Raw genomic sequence first — 12,016 nt, 5'->3', positions numbered from 1 at the left:
AATGTGCAGAATGAACTGTTGTAAAATAAATTATGTGGTAAATGTTTATTTATTTATAAATGTTTATTTATGTTTATATGTTTAATAAATGTTTATTTGTTTATTTATTACTTTTTTGTTCCAAGGGCATTTTGACTTGCATCAGCCACTATATGAATGTCAAACATGCCAGCAGCAGTGGACTCCTGATTCAAAGGACCTCCTTAGGAGTGGATATTGGCCAGCCTCTGTCAGCAATTCAACGCTGTATACACTGGACCTCCTGAGCTCCTTTCAGGAGCTCAAGGTCATCGCTCCAGGATTCTCCAGACAAGCCTTTGCAAAGCTGCTGGAGCATCGGACTAAGTGTGGAGGAAGAGTAAGTGTAATTGTTATTACTGTTATTAATTATAACATGTCTTTCCATATGCAGACAACATCACAAATACTATTTCTTTCTATATATCTTCCAGAATGGACATATCAATGGCGATGCACTGCAGCGGAGCTTTTTGGAGTTTTCCTACGCTTCTTTTGAAGAAGAACAGCTCTACTGTAGTGCACCTTTCACCTGCCCAGCCTGCACGCCGGAAATGTTGGCTGTTTCCGCCGATGGGAACAGAAAGCTATATCGCTTTCACCGAAACACAAGGTGGTTTTTGTTTCAGTCTTTTTATTGATTTATTTATTTTATATACAGTTGAGGCCAAAATTATTAGCCCCCTTATGAAATTAGACAAAACTCTTGATTTCTCCATGGAAATGACCATTAACAACAAGTGTTTTATAGTGTGTTTGTTTCCAAAATAACAGAGACAAAATCTCCACTAAGTTTGATTAGGATATTTAATTGAAATAGTGAGTTGAAACAAGAAAGGGCAAAAATGAAACGTCCAAAATTATTAGCCCCCGGTCATTAATAGTCAATAGTGAACCCTTTCTGAGCCACAACTGACAACAACCTCTTAGAGTAGTTCTTTACTAGGTTGGCACAGGTTTCCTGAGGGATTTTAGCCCATTCTTCCATTGCAAATTGCTCCAGCTGGTCCAAATTACGTGGTTTCCGAGCATGGACATTCACTTTGAGCACTCGCCACAGATTCTCAATAGGATTGAGGTCTGGGCTCTGTGCGGGCCACTCCAGGACCTTTGTTTTGGTATCCTTCAGGAACTGTTGGACCAATTTCGATGTATGCTTTGGGTCATTGTCTTGTTGGAAGACCCAGCGACGACCTAAGGCTAGACTACGAGCAGATTTCTGCATATTATCCCTCAAAATGTCAACATAATTTTCTTTTTTCATGATGCCATGCACCCGAACAAGGCTCCCTGTGCCTGAAGCTGCAAAACAGCCCCACAGCATGATGCTGCCACCACCATGTTTAACAGTGGGAACTGTGTTCTTAGAGTTGAAGGCCTCACCCTTTCTTCGCCAAACATAAGCAACATCCATGTGCCCAAACAGTTCCAGTTTAGTCTCATCAGACCAAAGCACAGACTCCCAAAACTCATCTTTACCTTTCAAATGTTCACGGGCAAACCTCAGTCTAGCTGTGATGTGCCGCTGTTTGAGTAAAGGGGTTCTTCTGGGACGATGGCCCTGAAGCCCACCACGATGAAGAGCCCTCACAACTGTGTTCCTTGAAACATCAACTCCAGAAGAGGCCAGGTCAGCAACAATCATCTTGGCAGATGTCTGGGGCATCTTGCTGATATCTCTGACTATTTTCCTCTCCAGGGTTCTTGAAATCTTGCGCTTACGACCACGCCCAGGTTTGTTTCTTACAGAATTTGTCTCCTTGTACTTGGCAATGATGCAACGTACGGCGGTTCTAGACACTGTGAAAAGCTTGGAAATGGCAGTATAGCCTTCCCCCTTATCATGAGCCTCCACTATCTTCTTTCTGAGCTCAAGACTGATTTCCTTTGTCTTTGGCATGGTGAGTAAAAGTAGTCTCTCCCAATAATGTGTTCAAGTGCCCTGTTCCTTGGAGTCCTTTAATGCTGATTGAATGCCCAGGTGTTGTTAGGAAGCCAATTGACTGCACAGGTGTGGTTTGAAAGCTGATTGATTAATTAGGTGTGTTTTGAAAGCTGATTGATTAATTGGGTGTGTTTTGAAAGCAAATATTCACAAGGGGCTAATATTTTTGACCACCCCATTTTCACTATATTTGATTATAAAGCAAGCCTAAAAATGTATTTTATATTCCAAAATGTACCAAAAGCTACTAAATAGCACTGGCGAATGTTTGATTATATCAAGTTTTATCAATGCTGCAAACATTGGAAAGATCTTTAGGAAAATGTTCCAAAATTCCTGGGGGGCTAATAATTTTGGCCTCAACTGTATGTAATGGATGGATTCTCTATTTTTCTTTCTTTCTCAGCTCTGATGATCCTAGTTTTTTTGAAGGGCTCTTTGTGGCTGAAGACAGTGTGGTGTCTACATTTGTCGACACCATACAGAAAGCAGTGAGAAATGCAAGTATTTATCTTAACTTGACAAAATAGTTGACAAAAAAAAATAACCTTGTGTCCGTCCTTGATTTCCTCCCCACTTCAACTACTTCTGCCTACCAAGTACTCTAAAATCAAATTGAGAGAATAAATGCTATATATTGTAAGACACCATTGCTTTTATTTGATTTGTTGTTTGTGTCATAGACACAGGGAAGAGGCGCATGTGGGGACTCCCAGTGGACAGCAGCGAGGGAGACGTCAAGGAAGGCTTCCAAATTGGATGAAGAGGGGATGGAGGTTGCTGTGTGTCGCCATGGGTTTCTTCTGAAGGCCCTTAATATGTACAGAGGGGAGATATTTGCCTACCCCCTGTATCTTCAAAAGGAGCTTATGCCAGCCAAGGCAAAATTCTTTGCTATGGATGTGGCTTGCAAATATTGGCCATACTTGGAGAAAGCTGCTCGAGTCCTTCCTGCCCTTCAGGAGCTCAACGAAATGAAACCCTTCCTCAGCATAATGCATGCTCGAGCCCATGCTACAAAGTGTGAGGTATGTATAATATATTTTCATCATATGTACATTTGTAATGTTTACACGCACATTAATAATATGAAATGAAAAGGCTACTATACTAGGTAGCCTTTTTGCTTTACAATTTCTTGTACAGATTGTAGAGCATTTTGAGGCAATTTGTGATATAGGGATATATAAATAAAATTGACTTGAATTGATTTGAATTTCTTCCACCCTTTACTAACAGATTAAATGGAGTGGTAGGAACCAGGAAGGAGCAGGAACAACAGCCGGGGAGGAGGTGGAGCAAGTGAACAGCTACCTGTCACGTTGTGCCCTGACTACCAAATATATGTCCAAAGCAGGTGATCAGAGTGTTTGCAAAATTCCTAAATACTTTTATTAGATTAAGCATCATAACCTCATTATTTGCTTTCAACAGCACGGGTGGACATGGTTACTTTGCACGCAGTGGGGTGGAACCACAAAAAAAGTCTCTCTCTACATCAGGCACTTTCCACAAGATATGTGAAGGTAAGTCTACTGTTAATTGTTTTGCGAGTCCTTTTGTTGTGTGCACTTGGCAAGTTTTAATCCTGCTTATTGTATTAACACTGTTTATGACTTGTCAGAGACTCCAGGACGAGACTGCAAGGCTAGATGAACTCAAAACAGAGCTACACTGCACAGATGAATTGGTGTCACAGTGGCTCTCTGATGTGAAGGAATGGGCAGCTGATGGTAAGCATGACCAAATAAAAGAAACAACAAATTTCCTTTTTACTACTATTTGAAATTTTAAGTTTGATTGATCATCGATGGATTACAACAGTTGGTGACATCACCTGCCACCAAAGACCACCATCCAATGTTATGCCACATATATATGTCTGGTTTATTTTATGTTCCAGTTTCCCTGCAGGAAATGCACATACCAAGTTCAATGAAGTTGGATTCAAATGAGTTTTATGTATAAATTCAAACACTGAAACAGTTCTGTGTTTTAACAGTGAATTTGTTTTCACTATTAATTCTACAGAGACACCAGATACATCTCATGCCAGTCAAGGCACCACACACAGAGGACTTCAGCAGTCAATTGAGGGGCTTTACCTTAGTGTGAGGCAGCGGAAGCAAACCCTCTACCGCCAGAATGGTATAAATGTATAATATAAAAATTGATAAAATCAAGCTACTGTACTGTATGCATCCTACTCAATCAACAAATACATAGAAATACAAATAGTATTATACTTTTTATTTTTATAAAAGTAATTACATAGTGTGTGTATATAAAGTAATGCTATTAATATATATATATATATATATATATATATATATATATATATATATATATATATATATATATATATATATATATATATATATATATATATATGTGTGTGTAAAGTGTATGTGTGCGTGTATATGTATATGTGTGTATATGTGTATACATATTTATTTATATATATATATATATATATATATATATATATATAATATATAATATATAATATATATTTATTTCATTCTTACCAATGGATCACCCTGAATGTTACACCTTTGAGTTACCGGTTTGCCAAAGTAAATTAGAATTTTCACATGCTTCAGTTTTCAGTTACCGCAGTTTTGCTTTCATATTTTGGGAGCTATATAATTTTTTCTTATTGATCAGTCACAAACGTCTATCCCTGTACTTCATGTTTTTGTAGACAGCAGCAAGTTTCGCCATCGCCTTCGAAGGAAGCTGGCAGAAGGCAAAAAGCTCCTCCTTCAGGAGATTCAGAAATACAATGGTCTTGTACAAGACTCTGCCACAAACATAGATGTAGCTACTGTGGAGCATTCCCTTAATGGAGAGAGCAATGTGTCTCAAATATGGCCATGGGAGGTTCATGGCAGTGGTATGTCAGTTTCCAGAAGCTTCTCACGAATTTATTTACAGTTCTGCTGTATAGACTATACTGAAAAAACACACAAACTAAATGAATATTACAACACTCAATTTGTTGCATGCATGCAACATATTGAGTGTTGTAATATTCATATAGTTTGTGTGTTTTTTCAGTTTTTTTATTATGTATCAACTTGAGAAGGTACATTTATAGTTAAAAAACATTGCAATGCTATTATGCAAGATTGTCTCATGCATACATACAACTGTTATTGATTCTTAGCCAACATTTCAATCAAGAAGCAATTGCATGACCAAGTGATGTTGGAGATGCGACTGCAAGAGGAAAAAAGCATTTTGGTTTTGGAGATGGCACAACACTGCACATGGTTGCAGAGCCTGGCAGTGGTTCTCAAGAACAAGATGACTGAGGAGGGTAAGTTGAATAAAACCGCTATCCATTTAAAGTATGAATTTCAAATGGAAAAAAATAAATAAACATTATCAGTCTCAGCCACACAATTTGAATGGAGTAGAAGGGTTATTGCTCTTTTTGCCACAAATGGGGATTATAATTTGCGATGGTAACAAGTCAGTAAGGTTTTAAAGCGTTTCACATTTGCTTGATAGATTTGTTGTATTTGTTGTACTGTGGCTGTTACATAAAAGGAGAAATTAACAAAAGAATTTTGAACATTGAATTCAGCATCATCAAACACACCTATTTCTATTACCATGGCAACGATGCACATTAAAATATGCCAACCATCCTGGTATGTAGATTTGAATGGATGAAATCTTTTAACTCCATTGAAGTTCTTTGGCCTCATTAAGCAATCTTAACAAGCAGTTTGTCTTTTAATGTAATCTCCTTTGTATTTTGAGATGTAGACAAGGGAAATGAGGGACTTTGCTGTCTCTTAAGAAGACGACTGTCAGAGGTGTCAGAACGGTTGCAAGTTGTCCTCCAACAGTACAAGACTGCTTTAGGTCCTGAGGCCTCTGTCCTTCTACATGTTGAAGCAGAAGATCCAATTGGCTTCAGTAGTCCAGACACCAGTGAGGATGAAGAGGAAAACACAGTTTAGGTATTTTATTTGTTCATATGTTTTTGTTCTCAAGAATAGACTGGAGGTGTTCCATCAAGGTGGATAAAGGAAAAGCCTGGCTTATTTTGATAAATCTTGATGATTTAAGTAAGAGTTCCATGCCATTACTGTGGCTTAAGCCCAGTTCACACCAAAGATTCACAATGAGACAAAACCATTTTAGAACATTACAGTGATGTAAACGGGCCCTTTTCAGCTTGACTCTGATGGCGACAATTCACCAGTTGCTGGTTTTCGAATGTAAGGTACAACACCTGTTTCAACAGCCAATCAGCTTGTAGCAAAGTCAGCCGGTCAAGTCACTAAACTGTTGGCTGGTTGAAGTTTTGGAAGGAGGAAAGAGATGATCAGTTTATCAATTTGTTTGTGGAACAGCACTATCTGTGTGACTCAAGCCTTAAAATTTACTCAGCTCTTCAGGGCTGCTTATGTACTTTGTGCACATGCATGCTTATTTAAGCCTGGTTAAAGTCACTGTTGACTAGACATGGCTAATAATTTAGTGGAATGGCTTGAGCCTGCAGTGAAAGTCAGTGTTAATTTAAGCAAGGCTTTTTCAAGTGGACAGCTTACAATTAACTGCATTGATGGAATACCCCCCTGTTACTGTTGCTCTTAATTTATTTGTGTATTTATTAATGCTTTACACACCTTGTTCATTCTAAAACAGTTGAACTTCTTATCCTACCTCTTGCTCTTTTTGTTTTTCTGTATTTTCCCAGATGGAAGATACACAAAGGACTGTGTTGAAGGAAATGGACTCACCCTATATCTGTATCTTATTAGTATGCTGATTGATTGATTAAACACATTAAAATATGTATGCATCCTATATTGTTGAAAAGTCTACCTTTGTTGACAATTTATCTGTCACTGTCTTTTTTTTGTCCTTACAAGCACATTGTACATTGGTACAGCAGATTTAGCTAATACATTAAGTACTTGTATAATGCATTAGATTGTATGTAACAGAAAAATACACTGTTTTGTATGCTATGATTATACTTTATATTGTATATTACTTGTTTCCCTGTTGGTGCTTTTCAAGTTACCTTAACCTCGGTCCAGTGTCATTAAATACAACCTTATGACGTGTGACAAATATGCATTTGGTGTATTTTCAATAAATTATTTCCAAAGATGAGTATTTTGTTTTTATTTTTCCATACATTATTTAAAAACAAAGTTTTATGGTTGATGAAAGTAAATAGCTGGAGAAAGAAACATAAATTAAGCATATTTATGTGTAATCTTGTTTAATTTGACATCACACTGCATTATTAATACATTACTTTAAGGCTGGTATTTTTATTTATTTACAAACAAACTGGTCTTGGCATTAAGCTTGAGATATAGAAGTAATGTGTATCTAAGGTGTATATGCATAATGTATGCATAGCTTTGTATTAGTATTTACTGCATGTATTTTGGCATTTTTTTATTTTGGTGAGTGGCTAGACCTGGGAGAGTTTTTGTCTATGTATGTGTGACTGTATTTGTATTGTGTTTATGTACAGTAGTTTCAGTGAGAACATTTTGAGATCAAAATAGGTCATCTATAGGATTTGCATAGATCCAATGAAAATGTGTTTTTATGAAAGGGGGTGTGTCTTACAGGGGTAACCAAATGTTCGTTCATTCATTCATTCATTTTCTACCGCTTATCCGAACTACCTCGGGTCACGGGGAGCCTGTGCCTATCTCAGGCGTCATAGGGCATCAAGGCAGGATACACCCTGGACGGAGTGCCAACCCATCGCAGGGCACACACACACACACACACACTCATTCACTCACGCAATCACACACTAGGGACAATTTTCCAGAGATGCCAATCAACCTACCATGCATGTCTTTGGACTGGGGGAGGAAACCGGAGTACCCGGAGGAAACCCCCGAGGCACGGGGAGAACATGCAAACTCCACACACACAAGGTGGAGGCGGAATCAAACCCCGACCCTGGAGGTGTGAGGCGAACGTGCTAACCACTAAGCCACCGTGCCCCCGTAACCAAATGTTTATTTTTGTAAAAGGTTGCAACAATTTTTTGAGAAAAATTAGTTATTGACATATAGGGTAATAATAATACATGAAAAAAATCCCTTGAAGTAACTACAAATGAGCATGTAAAACAAATAACTTTAAAAAAATTAATAAATAAATCATTGCGAGCATACTACTGCCCCGTGCAATGTTCTCATCTTTTTCCCCCACCTGTTTGCGTCCCTGATATGTGTTAAGGACCCCCTTGAACACTTGATGGTTCATCTCAAGGGGTTTCATCCTTGTAATAAACTTGCAGAAGTAGTGACCAAAATGAATCGCCTTTTTAAATTACAATTCTGCTGACCATCCAGTGCATTACTACAGGTGTGGGGGAAAGCCTGAAGGACTTGGGTTGAGACTGAAAACATAGATCTCGCATGTCATCATGAAAATAATGTTAAAAATTAGGCCATGTCAAACAATTTAGTAATTTTTGTCAAAGGGGTTCTGTAAAGCTATGCTTGAGCAAATTCTTTTCATGAAATTGTGATAATTTAAACTTTTCCGAAGGACTGAAAGAAATTAGCTAATAAAACAGATTCTGTCATATTGTAAACTTGAAAGTGAATCATTTTGGCCACTATTTTCACATAAAAAGGAAAAACAAACAAAAAGCTTCTTTTTTATATTCAGGGCCTTCAAAGTGCTCTCTGAAACTAGGCCTGGGATGGCTTGTGGTAATGAAAAGAGAAAATTAAAACTTTGTCTTAGAGCTAAACCAAATACATCAATTGGTATGGTCTCAACCTGGAGAGTAACATATGTCAGTATGAAGGTTCTACATGGCCCCTGCGTTCCAAACACTGATCTTTGAACCTTGACCTCGGAAGATGTTTGAAGTCTTATAATCCAGCAACAAAAAGGTCTACAGACATGGGAACAGCTGTTATAGAGAGCTCTGGACCTCAGCTATCATGTGAGTATAGTCACTATTGGGCACCAACTGGGGGTGCTGTCAAAAATGTGTTCTTTGACAAAAATACAAATGAAAATACACCAAATGACTATTTATTCACTAAAGGCTTAAAGAGTCATCATAACAATTTACTGACCAGATGCAGAAGTTGAAACCAATATTCTTTGGCATGGAGTCTAGATAATGGTGGTGATGCAGGGCTGAAAATCTAGATGCTGATATCTATAACGTTAATCGTCGGAAAACCGCAAAGACGGTTATAGAAGGTTTTTTATAAAAATTAACTGCAAAGGATTTTCACAAATCCAGGGAATTTGGCACATTAACAATGTTATGCTATTTGTGTTCAAATTGTTTGCAAGGTTGTGTTTTGTGTGTGTTTCTCCCACAAAAGCATGTTTTTCAAATAAAAACATACTTCTATAGTAGTTTTCATTATTTAATTGGAGACCTTTCTTTTAAAATGTATGTATTGTGAGGATGTATTTTATATCATCCCACAAGTAAAAGTTTGTTGGAGGTACAGTTATAAAAAGTTGTACTACTACTGCATGTTTCTGCTATAGTAGTGAACTTGATGTACACAGATTTGTGTGTAACTGTAATATATATACAGTCATGTGTTGACATTAAAAAAAGATCAGTTATACCAATACCAGTGATATTTCACCATTATTACCAGAGTTGATAGCACAAAATTAATGCAAACAATCCATTCAATACTAAATAAAAATAACATTTATTGATTTGGTCTTGTGTCTTGTGAATATTAGTTTATTAATGACTGCATCATGCATAAAATTTTGGTGTCCACTTTTGCCATTTAATAATACCATAACTTTTGTCTTACTATGTAGTCATATAATATATAATATAAAACTCTTCTTCTTTTAAATTCTCACTGAGGGCTAAAACCCCTAAAGATGAGACCCTAGAACCGCCCCTGACTTTCAGTACACAGAAAAGTACCATATAAATGTAACAAATTATTATTAATTATGTAAACTGTAATAAAATAACATTTAATTTATAATCATGACATATAAAAACATGTTTCTGAGTGACACCTGAAAAGGAAACTGAGTTGGATTAAGTATATTTCTATTTAAGCCTGCTTGGGGTTAAACCCCATTTGTCACATTTACTGGAGATTTTCATCTTTTCACCACTACAGAAAGATGTGATACAACTTCAAATGCAGCACAGAAAAAAATGTAATAAATAGGCAGAAACCAAAATGGATTACAATTGTACATTTTATTTATTTTTATTCATTTGAAGAGAATCCTTTGGCTGCCAGGAATGGGCCCACTCCTTGCCACTAAAAAAAAAAGAAGGAAATTTGTTTAATTTTCCATCTATGAAGTACCACCACCATTTGTGAAACAGAGCAGATTAATAACAAATCATTGTAGCCAAAAATAAATAAATAAATAAATAAATAAATAAATAAATAAATAAAAATTAACAAGTTAAAGTAACTTAATAATGCATGTGATAATTGATAAAGCAGAAGAACAGAGGAATACATACCATACTGGACAGGGCTCCCAGTCAACCAACATTTCTGCTTTGCCCTGTCAAGAAATTAAAAAGCATTAAAACACACAAATTCAATTCTTAGCATAAGGCTATTATGATTGGTTATAGGCACTGAGTTTCATTGATACAAAGGGTCATTGTTGATATTTACAGTATCTGATAATGAATTTTTCAGCACAAGCTCTTTCCTAATCTGTAATTCAAGAAGACTAAACAAATGATAAAAATGATCTATCTAACAATTATGGTATGTTTAGTATGTATTGCCAACACACAAGGAGGTTTCTAAATATTATATTACACTCTGCATACTGTGTACACTATGCATTTCTTGTATGACTGTCTAACCTTTCTCACTCTTTCTCTTACAACACTCCTGATGGGGAAAGTCTCTAAGCGAGTGTGATAGGAGCAATCTGTGAACATCAAAAACATGTTTCACACATTTCTTAGATTAGGAACAAAATAAACAACTAAGAAGACTTAAGTAGTGACCAGACTTACAAGGATGACAAGTGATGTTTATCTTTAATCAAAAGTTGAACCAACTTGTACCCTATAACCAAATTATTCTCAGTTCAAATGTGGTATTCTTTCTGGGATAACAATACCTCTGCTGAGCCACAGATCACAATTGAGAATACTCTACTGCTGCTTCTTCTACTACTTGGCAATGTATTTTGGTCAAATTAGACACCTGAAGCCAGTTGGATTTTATAGTTTGTCTGTTAGGACCAATTATCTGTTGTAAGTAGTTAAAAAACCCAATAGAAATAGAGCAAATAACCAAGGGTAAAATAGCAATGTCAATACACTGATGGAAGCATCAATCATTGCATTTACATGCACTTACTCTTTTGTGGCTTTTTCCTCTCTGGCATATGTCTTAGTCCACCTGTGGGATAGAAGATTACAGTCCAGTCATACATCCACTCAGAAAAAAATAAAAATAAAAATGGACAAAAATGCACTTTGTAATGTCTTTTCAACATCAATGTGTCCCTGGTGCATCTAGATACCCCCAAAATATGAGAACAGAACATCCTCTCTCTTTCAGTAAATGTGTACACACAATATTATATTTGGCTCCACATTATATACATCATGTGCAGGCTTATTAGAATAGTAACCAGTAGGCTTCTAGATTGCTCCATCTAAAATGGCTTTTTTCAGACAGACAAGGAACTGAGGGTCTGAATAAAAGGGCCAATTTAAGATAAATAAGGATTTTTTTGTAACTGTGGACATGCAAAGCTATTCTAGTGGAGTTTCAGAATAAAACTAGATTTGTAAAGTTTGTCGCAACAAACTTTGATGTTGTCTTTGACGGTGCAAGTATTCGCAAAGGCCGGTGCTTTTTGGAGGCGAGTGGACATAAGGGACAGTGTTACTTTTGGAAGCAAGTAGACAGAAAGCTAGGGTGCCAAAACATTTGGAGGTAAGTGGAGACGAGCATGTGACGTCATCCAAATACTCTTAAGGAAGTTCCCCTCATTGTTCTGAGTGTTTTGATATGTCACATGTCCATGTAAAAAGTTTTTTGATTTTGCATA

General features: G+C 36.7%; 1 protein-coding gene and 2 long non-coding RNA genes across 3 annotated transcripts; 2 read left to right on the top strand and 1 right to left on the bottom strand.

Moving 5' to 3' along the window:
* The first annotated feature begins 2,651 nt into the window (after nucleotides 1-2,651).
* On the top strand, nucleotides 2,652-3,489 carry LOC132857020 (uncharacterized). The gene is made up of 3 exons (XR_009649470.1): nucleotides 2,652-2,991; nucleotides 3,203-3,320; nucleotides 3,398-3,489. It is a non-coding gene; the product is annotated as an uncharacterized LOC132857020 (long non-coding RNA).
* Nucleotides 3,490-3,575: 86 nt separating this feature from the next.
* Nucleotides 3,576-7,102, top strand: LOC132857349 (uncharacterized). Its single transcript, XM_060887320.1, has 6 exons — nucleotides 3,576-3,696; nucleotides 3,995-4,111; nucleotides 4,668-4,859; nucleotides 5,133-5,285; nucleotides 5,735-5,937; nucleotides 6,681-7,102. The coding sequence occupies exons 1-5, from the start codon at nucleotides 3,576-3,578 to the stop codon at nucleotides 5,935-5,937; spliced, it is 786 nt and encodes a 261-aa protein (XP_060743303.1). The 3' UTR covers nucleotides 6,681-7,102.
* Nucleotides 7,103-10,159: 3,057 nt separating this feature from the next.
* LOC132857522 (uncharacterized) lies at nucleotides 10,160-11,394 on the bottom strand. The gene is made up of 4 exons (XR_009649553.1): nucleotides 11,317-11,394; nucleotides 10,812-10,879; nucleotides 10,455-10,498; nucleotides 10,160-10,242 (listed from the first exon to the last, which is right to left on the bottom strand). It is a non-coding gene; the product is annotated as an uncharacterized LOC132857522 (long non-coding RNA).
* Between the last annotated feature and the right edge of the window lie 622 nt (nucleotides 11,395-12,016).

The sequence above is a fragment of the Tachysurus vachellii genome, chromosome 14, assembly GCF_030014155.1.
Source record: "Tachysurus vachellii isolate PV-2020 chromosome 14, HZAU_Pvac_v1, whole genome shotgun sequence".
NCBI classification, from domain to species: Eukaryota; Metazoa; Chordata; class Actinopteri; order Siluriformes; family Bagridae; genus Tachysurus; species Tachysurus vachellii.
The sequence above is the reverse complement of the archived record's forward strand: the minus strand, read 5'-3'. Positions and strand labels throughout refer to the sequence as shown.

What these genes read in the sequence shown, in the direction of transcription:
- LOC132857349 (XM_060887320.1), top strand. Translation starts at nt 3,576, where the DNA reads ATGACTTGTCAGAGACTCCAGGACGAGACTGCAAGGCTAGATGAACTC. An exon ending in ATGGGAGGTTCATGGCAGTG is followed by an intron (nt 4,860 to 5,132) that starts GTATGTCAGTTT and finishes ATTGATTCTTAG; the next exon opens with CCAACATTTCAATCAAGAAG. An exon ending in GAACAAGATGACTGAGGAGG is followed by an intron (nt 5,286 to 5,734) that starts GTAAGTTGAATA and finishes TTGTATTTTGAG; the next exon opens with ATGTAGACAAGGGAAATGAG.